Source organism: Fundulus heteroclitus, chromosome 21 (genome assembly GCF_011125445.2).
Source record: "Fundulus heteroclitus isolate FHET01 chromosome 21, MU-UCD_Fhet_4.1, whole genome shotgun sequence".
Taxonomy (NCBI): Eukaryota; Metazoa; Chordata; class Actinopteri; order Cyprinodontiformes; family Fundulidae; genus Fundulus; species Fundulus heteroclitus.
Genome location: NC_046381.1, coordinates 18273791 through 18286154, shown reverse-complemented (window position 1 = coordinate 18286154; position 12364 = coordinate 18273791). Strand labels below are relative to the sequence as shown.

Sequence of the window (12364 nt, the reverse complement as noted above, 5' to 3'; positions counted from 1 at the left end):
TTTCATAAAGTAATTATTAAAAAGCTGAATCAAAGCTTTATCCCAAATGTCTCACAGGCAAATATTTTTAACAAACAGCTATAGATAAATATGAGAAACAGCTGAAAAATAAACCTAGAGCATAATTCTAACGCAACATTGGCCTTCTCAAATAAAACGACAATCTCATCTTATTTTTTTTTAAAATCTCGATATTTTTAAAATCTTGATATATTGCCCAGCTCTAGGAGTAAACAAAATGCTGTTGGGGCTTTTACTAGAATTTTGACAACAAACATCAAATCAGTCAGGACAGGAACAATAAAAAAAAAAAAGTTGCGTAATTCATGTCCAATTTAATCACAGTGGAGGTCCTGCCATACTGTGGGCCTGTTTATAGTCCACAGGCCCTGGGACGCTCATTAGTTTACGTGGCATCATCAACCCTTATTACAGAAATACAAGGGAATTTCCAATAGATCCAATAGCTCATTTAAAACAATGTAAAGGCTTCGTTAATGGGTCTTGCAGCAGAATAATGATCCAAAAGTCATGGCCAAATCAGCACAGAATTAGTTCACTACACAAAACTGTTCTTCATCCATGGGAATTCTGATCTCAAAAACCTAAATCACATATATAGCTTGCAGGTAAGCTGAAGAAAAGAGTGCTTAAGCGAGGACCTGGGACTCTGGAGGATCTGGAGAGATTGTGCAACAAGGAGTGGTGCAAGATTCTGCTCTCTACACGAAATCTCAAAGAAGCAGACTAAGCATGGTTTAACTGTGAAAGTGGAGCTGTGTGAAGAATGAACTACTATATATGGCTGTAATTGTGGTTAATTGTATGTAATATAATATTTCTTAACATGGATTTATTTACTTCTAAAGTGATTATTGTACTGCAATGAAAACACAGGTATTTAAGGGTTTTTTACATATTTAAGGGTGACTAGAGGTATGGCGGATGCATTCACTTTGAAAAGGTTCAGTATAATGCAAGTTCCCCCCAGATTCCCCCGTGTACTGCTGTTACCGCATTAATTGTTTCAAACAAATGAAAACACGTAGAGACAGCAAAACCTGTTCTCCCAACTTTATTTGGGGTAGTTTTCTTCAGATAGAGACACGTCTAGTACCAGATGTACCTCACATGTTATGAAATCTTAATAATGTGTTGAGGTGTTAGCTTAAAAACAGAAAAAAAGGAGGGTGGAGTGCCACAGAAAGACAGAGAGACAATAAGGGTAGTGGATCGGTAGTCATCTGTCAGAGTCGGCCTTAAGCACCATCGCATGTCTAATGCCTGCTCATGACATCAGCGCAGGAGAAACTAATCTCGCAGCCATAGGAGGACCCCGGCCTTGGTACCAGATCAGCTGAAGTAAAAGACATTAGGCTGTTGACACCCCACTGTTTCTCCCAGAGAAAGAAAAAAACAGAAGATCATTCATCGACACATACAGGGGAAATTACAAACTCACAGCCTACAACAAAAACGCCTTTCATCTTTCCTCAGCTTGGTTTTGGCCCCTTGTGTGTCTGCCACTGTTTTTGTCGCATGCAAATGATGGGCTGCTTGGATGAATACGTGTCATTTTCAAGGTTTATATTGTTAACAGTTCATCACAAAACTGGCCGTTAAGTGAACATTTCTCATTCTTATTCGGTAGATTCAGCAGTGCTATTTTTCAAAGACATGTGGCGTTGAAAATTTTCAACTATAAGTGGAGCAGTTAGCATCAGGGAGCATTTTTAATGCCCAAGAAGCCGTTTTAGAGACAAACAAATGATGTATAAATACATGGTATCGTCAAATAGGAGACGGGTGAATTTCATCTGTGTGCTAATTACAGCTGGATGGTTATTAAATCAACCAACATTAGACCTCGTTGTTGATGTGAAGCTTGCTGTATGGTATTTCAGAAACAACACAAACACAGAAACAGGAGAAAAACAAACATGATGATTGATCCAAGAGTGTGTCTGTTCCAGTGTAATCATTAAATCTAAGCTAGCGCCGTGGCAAAATGCAAGAAGCCCCTTTATACAATATACATGCAAAACAGAATGAGCGCTCGTAGAGAAAGCACAAGTCAATTTATTGTTTACAAAGTCCAGGATTTACTCCCAGGAGGCTTGTGGTTTGGCACAAGGGTAAAAGTGGAATGTTGTTGTTTTTTATCTTTATTTTTATTTTATTTATAATAGCCAGATTTGTAAAGTGCACCACTAATAGTTGTCCTGGTAACAGATTCTTCCATCCAGAGGTGTCAAAAGTATTTACATTTGCTTCTCAGGTAGAAGTATAAATACTAGGGTTTAAAAATAGCTCTGTAGTACCAACTAAATCTTTTTACTCAAGTAAAAGTATAAAGGTACCAGTTTCAGAACTACTTAAGAGTATAAAACTAATGTAATTTAAGAAATTATGTCATTAAGGACAAAAGGTTAGATCGCCTGCACCACAGCGGTCATTTAATCTTTATATTTCTATTTCTGGCTGTAAATTGACTTTATGATTAACCTTCAAGAATCTATATCTCAATTTATATATCTAGCTCTACGTCAATGTATTGATGTAAATGGGAAGGTAATACGCACAGGCTGAATCTATTTACTATTTAGGTGTCAATTCATTGCACAGGATCTATATTTCAAGGAGCCAAAATAAGGGTGGCTCAATATTTTTTTCTGATTTTTAATTGCAAAAAAAAATCTAAGAAAAAACTGTGTAGGTGTACACCAATAACACTGCCAATATCCTTGCTAAAACAAAATGTGACTCAAATGAATCAGTCTGGATTCTCTGGGAAATACAGAGTATATTGGTTTTGTGTTTTTATGTCTTTGTTTTTGTATCTATGTCTGGTTCTCTACTAGGAGTAAAACATTAAGCCCCTGGGATGTACTGTGCAGAAAGTAGTGCTAAGCATAAAAAAAACCCCCACTCCAGTAATAATATTTCTGTTGTATGTGAAAACTGCATGCACAATGTTGGTAAAACTGTGAGCGTGAACAAAACAAAAGAAAATTTCTGGACAGGCTTTGAGTGGAAAAATATGTATTTATACTGGATTAAATGATCTAGTTTGTACTCATGCTGGTGAAATGTGATAAGAAGATAGAATTAAAAACAGCTAGCAGACTAATCACCAGGTTTAAATGACAAGAGAGGTCTTTTAATCATCACAGATCGTCAGTAATTAAGTCATTGCTGTCATTAAGCTATGATCAGCGAAATGAAACAAGGCAGTCTATTATGTAAAGGCTCATTGTATATGCTTGCTTAATTTATATTCCTAATTTAGGACTCATAATAAAGACTGATCAGGATCTGAGTATGGGAGGCAATGCGGCACACAGAAATCACGGAACAGGCTCGGAGGTCAGGAAGCAGCTGAACATAACTCAAGCAATAGCTTAGTCTCTGTATTGACACGGGATTAATTCTCGTTATCTGCATGGCACACGTGTTCCTCCCAGGTGTGATCAATAACATCTGCCAGGTCTTTGAATGCAACGCTAATCATCCAAATGTCACGTAGATCTGATTGCTGTGATCCTCAAACATAGTGACATTTTGCCCAAGCAAATGGCGGACAAAAAATAAATAAAGAAATAAAAATTAAAAATAATAAATCACCCCATGTCAGAAAAGGGGATGTTTCATGTAGCTGTGAAGCAACATCCGTGAACCAGGGAGACGTCAAATCACAGCAAGCAAACAAGTAAATAAATGCTAGTGTTTACTGTAAAGAGTGAAGAGTATCAGTTTGCTTCAACGTGCATCTAGAGTGGAATTTATTAGCTTTAAAAAGGAGACTATTGACAAAGATGAATTTAGCCCAGATAGGCCAGCACCCTGACATCCAAGGTGCTGAGATATTAACGGGTCACTTCAACTGAGGTTAGAGATTCACTGAGAAATCAGCTGGTGACCAGAATCTGCCAATTGTCAGCATGATTAAGTGACCAGCTGATGGTAAATGGCCCGCACTGGTTTAGTGCTTTATTAAGGCCTCATCTCATCATTCAAGCATACAGATTCGCACGCTGACGGTGCTACATTTGTACAATCGTCGATGGCAAGGCTGCCTCTGACCACCAGCTGCAGGCAAAACAGATGAAGTGCCCAAGGCACAATATCAGAGCTGGGATTTGAACAAACAACCCGTCGGTTACAGGACAAGCTCCCCAGTTCTTGCTCGACTGTTGGTCCTGAAATCTGACGCACGGCCCCAAAGCTTTCCCAGGTCACAGTAACAACACATCAGTGTGGACGCCGATACCAAAGGAAGAAAACTTACCAGCTATTTTAAAATGAGGTCAGATGAGGAACCAAAATGTAAGAGGCTAATTAATCAAAAGAAAACTATTTTCTACAACATGATGCGACCCATCTGCACTCGCTTTGGGCTGCAATAGAGCGAGACCTTCAGCAGGTTACAGGAAGGTTGAACACAGTATGGAAAAATCTTTAACTTTTATCTGTCATGAATTTTAGAAATGTCAGTATTTTTTTTGAAAATCTTTGCGTACAGGTCTACATATATTCTCTACATAGCACATACAGAGATACCTGTTTTAGTGTGTTTAGTTAGGGTTTTGGCCATAATAACACCATTTGTCGCTCATTTGAGATGCAAGACACGTTTTTTTATTTTAATTTTTTTATTAATAATATTATTATTTTTTAAACATGTCCCACCTGGCAGTGTAGCACTAAAAATGTCTTTCTCAGTGCCAAGACAGCTCAACAGATGTACTTTTACAAGTGGAGCATTACTGCTTTCGATGTGATGCAACAGACAGTTTCAAAGGTGAACTGTACGATTACGTTTTTTTTTTATTCTAAAGTTCTAGCAAAACCCACTTTTACAGTGAATCATTTCACGCAGTGAGACCTTACCGATGCCAAACCACTCAACTGCAATACAATCAAAAAATAGATTTAAATTCAAATACATACCTTCCGATTTACTAACAATGTTGTCAAATTCAGTTTGTATTGCCAGTTGGTAAAACGTTAAAGACCAAATATGTATGTATGTATATATATATATATATATATATATATATATATATATATATATATATATATATATATATATATATATATATTATCAATGCTGTCCTTATATCTTACATTATAGCACCAAAAGATTATTTGGGATCAGCTAATATCCATATTTGAAGGTTAAAGCTTTACAAAAAACAACAATCAGAAAGTAGTCACGGTGTATAAGCTCAGCATGGTTGACATGTGCTTGTTCAGGTTTTAAAATTGTTGTTAGGGTTGAGTAAGAAAAGCTAGGTAAGGCTGTTTACAACCAATTACCTTCGCTGTTTTGTAATTAGCAAACTTCTAGAAATATGATTGCGTTGAGTAATCGACTGCGCTCTCCCAGTTTACACCTCATGCATTAACCTGTTTTATATTGCACAGTGCTTTAATCAATTGCAAGGCGGCCGGTGAAGATGGTAAATCTTTATGAAGTGACACATCATTCCTTTTGATTGCTTATCTCAGAGGCATCTCCGTGTCCTTTGCCCCAGCGGTGGACATCAATACACAGCACTGCTGTGGGGGTAATTATCTTATGATAGCCTCTTGCTTTAGGAAAGGTTAAGTGTTGTCTCTCTGTGATTGGGCCCCCGATCTATCGCTGGGAGAGGGACAGCAGCAGGAGGGCGTCGTAAAATAAATGCCTATGATGCACACGCAAAGCAGTGCAGACATCCACCTTCCAAACAACGGAGCCGGCAAATCATAAACCTTTTAGCCCGCCCGTACCTACACTCACAAATGCACACACACCGGTTCTCTCCTGACGGATGGTGAGTTTGATAATGGTTGAGAAGAGGAAGCGCACCAGTGGAGTTCATCCTCTTTTTCGACAAATGTGACTTAACACCCCTCAGAGACCTGCATTATATATATATGGGTCTAGAAATGAAAAATCGGCGCGGGAATAGGCAACGCTGCACACCAAGGTCTTGCATCTGTTACCAGGATATGCCACAACTAACTAACTGTCTTTTGGTTTTTTTTATAGATGTAGTCTCTCCCATAAAAGTTTTCAAACAAATGGCTTTGACTACAATGGGTTTTGATGATAAAAGGTGGTTTGATTCGCTGAGCATTGGCACATATTAAAAAATAAAAGTATTTAAAAAATAAAAGTAATTATTAACATGATAATGTAAATGAACGGTGCAACACAATCTTTCATATTTGAGATTGTCTTTAAAAAGGAAAGGCAATAACAGTGGACTTATGGACTTGTTGAAAAATCTAGAGAGCCTTCTAAAACAATTCACACCCCTTAAACGTTTTTAAAATGTTGTCAAATTACAGTCGCAAACCTGCTTGCATTTCTTTGGGACTTTATGTGACATAGCAACACAAAGTTGAGAATAAAGGAAAAATTGATGGAAACAGCACAGATGGTTTCCATTTTTTTTTCTAAAAATCTGCTTTGTGTAGCATGCATTTGCAAGTAAAACACTTTTTAGCATCATCTTCAACGAATTAGAGGTGTCTTTCGGGCTATATTTCTATCAGTTGTCTATTTTTTTTTCAAACTATTACCTCAGTCATTCCTAATGGATGGAAAGCATCTGGAAACTTTGCTTTTAAGACTTGCTACAGAATCTCAACTTGATAGTTACCCTGTAATACCATGCTTATTTGCACCAATCCAACCATATCTTCCTCTTTTGTCGAAAAGGTATACAATCAATAAAAAACAAAAACATATATATATATATATATATATATATATATATATATATATATATATATATATATTTATTTATTTTTTCATACAGTTTACCTAAAATGTCTTAATTGAGAGCAAAGTGGAACTGAAGTCAAATAAACCTGATTTTAATTCTGTCAGTGAGCTGCATCGACCACTGGAGATAAGCACCCGCCCCCACCCTGCACGTTGAGGCGGGTATAGACGATGGATGGATGGATTGTTAGCTGTATCAGTCTGCCCATCAGCTCTCCACATCTTTCCTGTTACTAGTGAAGTAAACCACCCACAGAGCATTGAACTGCTACCAGGTTTTTCACTGGAGGGATTGTTCCGGGTGTGGCAGAAAGCATTGTTTGATTTCTGCCACACAAAGTATGAAGCAAAATCATGAAATAAAGTGCGGTGCAGGGCGGCCAAAAATGTTTTATTCCACTATCAACTGACTAGAGCGTCTTCCTGTGCCTGATTTCTCACGGCTTTCTTTGTAAAATAACTTTCTTACTGCCAGATTTGTGGAGGACAATACTAATAATTGTAGAGAGATTCAGAGTCCGTAGATAAAAAAACAAACAAACAAACAAATAGAGGCGGCGGTGGTCAGAGGGTCGGGTGGCGGCGATGTAGGGCAGCCTCTCTTCTCTCAGGCTGCTAACATAGCTCACCACCGTCAGGGTGTGAATAGCTTGGACGTTTTAAGCTACCGTACAATCTTATCTCTGTCCTGGCTGTTGTGTTTCTTGGTCTTTATGATGCTGTTTAATTACAAATGCTCTATATAATAAAAAAACTAACTCCACGGTCAACTAGCTGCACTGGATTTTATTTCAGTGTATTGGAGTGAAGGGACATGATGACAAATGTGCACAACGCATACTGAATTTCTGTTTGTAGAAATGAAAAGAGCAAAGCCAAATATCCTTTATAGTTCACATCTTAATTATCTGCTAATTTGTGTTGTTCAACCACACAACATTCAAAATGAAGTTTGCTGTCATAATGTGACAAACGTGACAACATAACACAAAGAGCACCGTGCTGTTTACCAATGGGACAAATAGCTACTTACTTCCAACTACACAAGTAGCCAAAAGTGATAACTGCATGCAGTCTTTTGCTTTGCCGTAATTAACGCTGAAGCTAATCTAACGGCAGGCTGCTGGTGACAACCTATGATGAAACTCATTCTGTCTGCTGCTTCCTCCCACTAATCCCGCTCAAGACAGACCTATTAAAGCTCAACTCTTTGTTCTCTAAATATCCAATGTGTGCGGCTGTCACTCCTCGTAAAACTTTGATTCCGCAGTCAGGTCTCCTCTGCGCTTGTCAGTGCTCATTTAAAACCCTTCAGGAACATTTAAGCGCTGGCTTCAAAGTGCGAAGAGAACAACTTGTTCCTTTGGCAGCGCCGATGCAAAGATAGCTATTAGCAACAAGAAATGAGGAAGATCAAAAAGATCAATCCCAGCGATAGCGCACATTAAGGATAACCTCTGTGATTACCGCAGCATGCGCGTGGGGTGGTGGCAGACCACCCAGAGATGAAGATGAAGTCAAAGTAAAGGGAGGCCACCACTACAGTTTACCCAGGCGCTATATCTGAATCTATAAAAAGCATTTTTTTTCCCCCCACAGTGGCGCAGAGCAACACCATAAACAAACTTTAACTGCTGCAGCTTTTTTTGATCCTCTTTTTATGAGGCTGTGTGGTGCTTTCTCTCTGATACAAATACCTCATCTAAGCACATAAACAACTTGTCAATTAGCAAACTGGTTGTACAAACATTTACAGCTCTGAAAACGTCAGGGGTGCTGCTGAATGTGTGGAGCAAATGGAACATCTGCAAGAGGAATACATAGTGAGAAAATAAGTTAACTTTTCACGGTTATTTACAGTTTACCTATTTACATAAACTGCCAAAAAGAACAAATTAAATATTAGTTGTTTATCATTAAAATCTGAGCCCAAACTATCCAAAATATCAATTTTGTTGTGCCCTTCATTTATGCTCAGTATGAGGAATTACTGCAAAGCCATGGACAATGCAGACGACTCTCCCTGTGGCTCTACGCTCTTTCAGGAGGAGTGAATGCTGCTTGTCAAGACTTTGATGCAATCTACTGGGTTTCCTTAGATATGATTTTTTTTTTTTACCAATCTTTATAATCTGATTGAATTTGACTTTGGAAAGTGCCTTGAGATGACATGTTTCATGAATTGGCGCTATATAAATAAAATTGAATTGAATTGAATTGAATTGAAAGTGAGAAATACTTTGTTAAAATTTAGAGGTTTACAAACAATGAAATTACATTGCCTTTAAACAATTTGGGAAAGCACAGATGAATATGTCAAGGCCTTGAAAGCTTCTAACAACATATTAATTAAACTGAGGCACACCTGTGGACGCTTTTTAAACCAACACCTAAGGCACACTGCCGCCTCATTGTGTGACATCCTGGGAAAATCTAAAGCAGTTAGCCAAGATATCAGGAAGCGTATTATGGACCGCTACCAGTCGGGTTCATTCTTTTGTATAATTATTTCCAGATGCCTAAAGGTGCCACGTTCATCTGTTTAAAAGGGACATATTATGCAAGATCCACTCTTAGCCCTCAAATACATTTTGTTGCGTTCTTGGAGTCTCTAGGAGTGCAGAAAATTTGAATGGGTCACATTTTCAAGCCATACACCTTTCTCTTTTCTCTATTATGTTTTTGGGAACAATTACATCACACTATTTTGCTGTGGAGCTGCGAAACAAGAGAAAATCTTCGGTTGTTTGGTTGATCAACCCACACAATTCATTACACCGTCCCCCAGCGTACTACAGAAATGGTCAAACGGGATGGAGTGGAACGCTCTGCGACCTGGAGGGGGGTGCGGGGGTTAAAGGGCCTCATTTGCATTTAAAGAGCCAGCACCAAAACTAGTTGCTCTCAGGCCCCGTTCCGACATGGGCTGAAAGGCCCATCAGTGAGGAAGAATCCATTACTCTAAAAGAAGTATATGCACGGATCACGGACCTGGGACGGTGTAAACAAAGTTGTCGACAAACTGAAAGTCATGCAAATTACTAGCAGAAGCTTGTGAAAGGATACCCAAAACATGCTGGACCCATACATTTTAAAAACCAGTTCTAAGAAATACTAAGGCAGTGTATCCACATTTCTGACTGTGAAGTTAAAATAATTCTCGAGAAAAGAAAAACATTTCCATATTTTGGCATTTTGCAAATAGAAATGATTTTGGTAATACTAGCTGGTTTAAAAGAGGTAGAGTTTGTGTGATCAAATGTGAGAAACAGAAAAAAAAGGTTTGTGTCTTTCTACCCAGCATATGTAAATATCTAGTTTCAGCTTTATCTCTCTGTGTTTGTGTTTTGGTGCGAACAGAAAAAGTGTGAGAGCTAAAGTGGTTTGAAAGTGATGATGAGTTTTGCGGATTGGAAGTTCATTAGCATGTCTTGCCTGCTTTGATCCACTGATAATGTCACCAAGGATGGGATCAGAAACACAGGAGACAAACATATTCGAGTCTCATCTAAGCTTTTCAGGACATGCATAGATGGAAAAGTTTTTACACAATAAGCAAATTAATAAGACAACAAGCAGCCTGTGGAGCTGCACTGAGCCAGTTGGTATTAGATAATGGAAACATCCAGAGGCTTATTTGGCTGGAAAGAGCCCATCTGTCTCCATGCCGCACTCACCGTCAGTGGAGCAGCCAGTGGATCCGTCGCTGGAGCAGTAGCGCATCTCAATCCTCTGTCTCCCCACTTCCAGAAGACTTGGGTCAGGGATGCGGGCTTTGCAAGTGTAGCGGAAACGCTGCTCGTAGTGGCCGCCGTTGTCAGAGATATTGACGGGCGTCCACGGAGTCCAGGGTGTCGTCTTCTTGAGGTCAGGACATGGCAGGGTGTTGCAGGACTGGTACTCCTGTCGGAAGAAGGAAAATGGCGACCCCGTTAAACACAGAGCTTTTCTTTTCATGTCGAGCACGTTCAAGAGCAGGCGAACCTGGTGCATCTGGAGGAGGAAGAGGTAATCACATCAGTTAAGCAATAATTAGCACGACAGTTTTCTGGTGTATTTCACATGCATAATGAGGAGGACAATTACTTCTGAAATTCTCAGCAGTGACTCATCAAATTAAACAGCTTATTTTATGCGACATACACAGACTTTTCAAGGCTTTCACTGTCACTCACCCTTGAAAGCCTCTTAACGCTACTTGAGTCAGACATCTCACATTTAAAATGCTTCTAAAACATCCCTGAGCAGTAAAACAGGATATCATCATCTAGACATCACCTAGATTTTGAGAATAGAAATATGAATACTGGGCGACGTCGACTGGTGGTAAAGAGCCAAAAAAATTTCATTATTTCATTAAATGGTGTAAACTGAGGGCAGTTTTATAAGTAGAGCGGAAATGATTCCCTGATAAAGTCAAGCAGAAAAAATCTTAATCTTGCCTGAATGCTTTACTTATTTCATATAATTAAGCTTACAGTAGCAGGAAAAGTAAGAACATTGGTTGATAGCTATTTGTTGTAACCATGCTTCATGGCAGAAAATATTACGCTATTGAAAAGCCTGTTTATTATCTCTTAAATTGTGGCACATTTGTAAGGAAACTGCATTTGTTAGTTAGGCAGCACATTTGTGCCACTGAAAAACCTGCCAAATCCTCTCTGCAAATGCAGCTTATTCTGCAAATGACTCTTGTTTGGTGCCATTCATTGAACTGGATGATTTAAGTTTCCATAAAAAAGACATTTAAAATGGACTACTTTATTAATTTAACCAACAGAGGTCTTAACAGTGTGTGGGGAAATAGTACACAACCACAGAAGCCAGGCATCGCCGCCTCATGCTGGTCAACAGCCTGATCCCTGCTGTGAGAAGGGAACTGATTCCTTGACCAGCATTTATCACAAGTCATCCAGTGTGGTTGTGCAGGTCACTCTGGGATGAATAACATGTTCAAACAGATACCCAGCGCTGACATTGTGGATCCACAATTTGATTGCCTCCAATAATAAAAAGCCCTGTTTTTGCAGTGAAGGAGATGCCACATTTCCTCCTCCAAAATAAATCTCTTAATAGGCACAATAATCATAATTTTGCTACTTAACCCACAAATGCATCGTCCTTACAAATGTGGCACCAACAGGGGAAATAAACAGAATTTAAAGGGGCCATGACAACAAATTTCCTTTTTCTGAGGTTTTGGGGGTATAATATGATCTGTTGTGCACTGATGAGGCATGTGAATGTCAAAAGTGGGTACCAGAGGACCTGCTCAAGGGAGGTCAGCTTTGTTGCTTTGCTCAAGAATGGTCATATCAGAAAACTGGTTTTCTTTCAACGTAGGTTTTATATTTATATTTTATATTTATTTATCTTCACAAATGAAAATAGAAGCTAAGAATACATCAATAAAATAAGACATGTGATGGAGTGTGATAGAAACCCCTTAGGGCTTATACCAAAGGCCGCACCCCTAAAACAACAAAACATCAGGCAGCTCACATTATGAAAGACATTTGACTCGGGATAGAAAACAGAAAAGACGTGTACAGTGTAAGGTTATTTTCACATTTTAGCTTTCACATT

The 12364-nt window shown here is 38.8% G+C and overlaps 1 protein-coding gene across 2 annotated transcripts in view; it reads right to left on the bottom strand.

Annotated features, from left to right (window-relative positions):
* Positions 1-12364, bottom strand: part of sema5a (sema domain, seven thrombospondin repeats (type 1 and type 1-like), transmembrane domain (TM) and short cytoplasmic domain, (semaphorin) 5A) — a 223847-nt gene that overhangs the window by 31975 nt on the left and 179508 nt on the right. For both annotated transcript variants that reach the window (XR_004927321.1, XM_012857340.3), the window contains exon 16: positions 10456-10681. Coding sequence is in view for 1 of the 2 variants with exons in the window: in XM_012857340.3 (XP_012712794.2) it covers positions 10456-10681 (226 nt within the window). In the remaining variant the exon portion in view is untranslated. The remainder of the gene's footprint in view (positions 1-10455; positions 10682-12364) is intronic.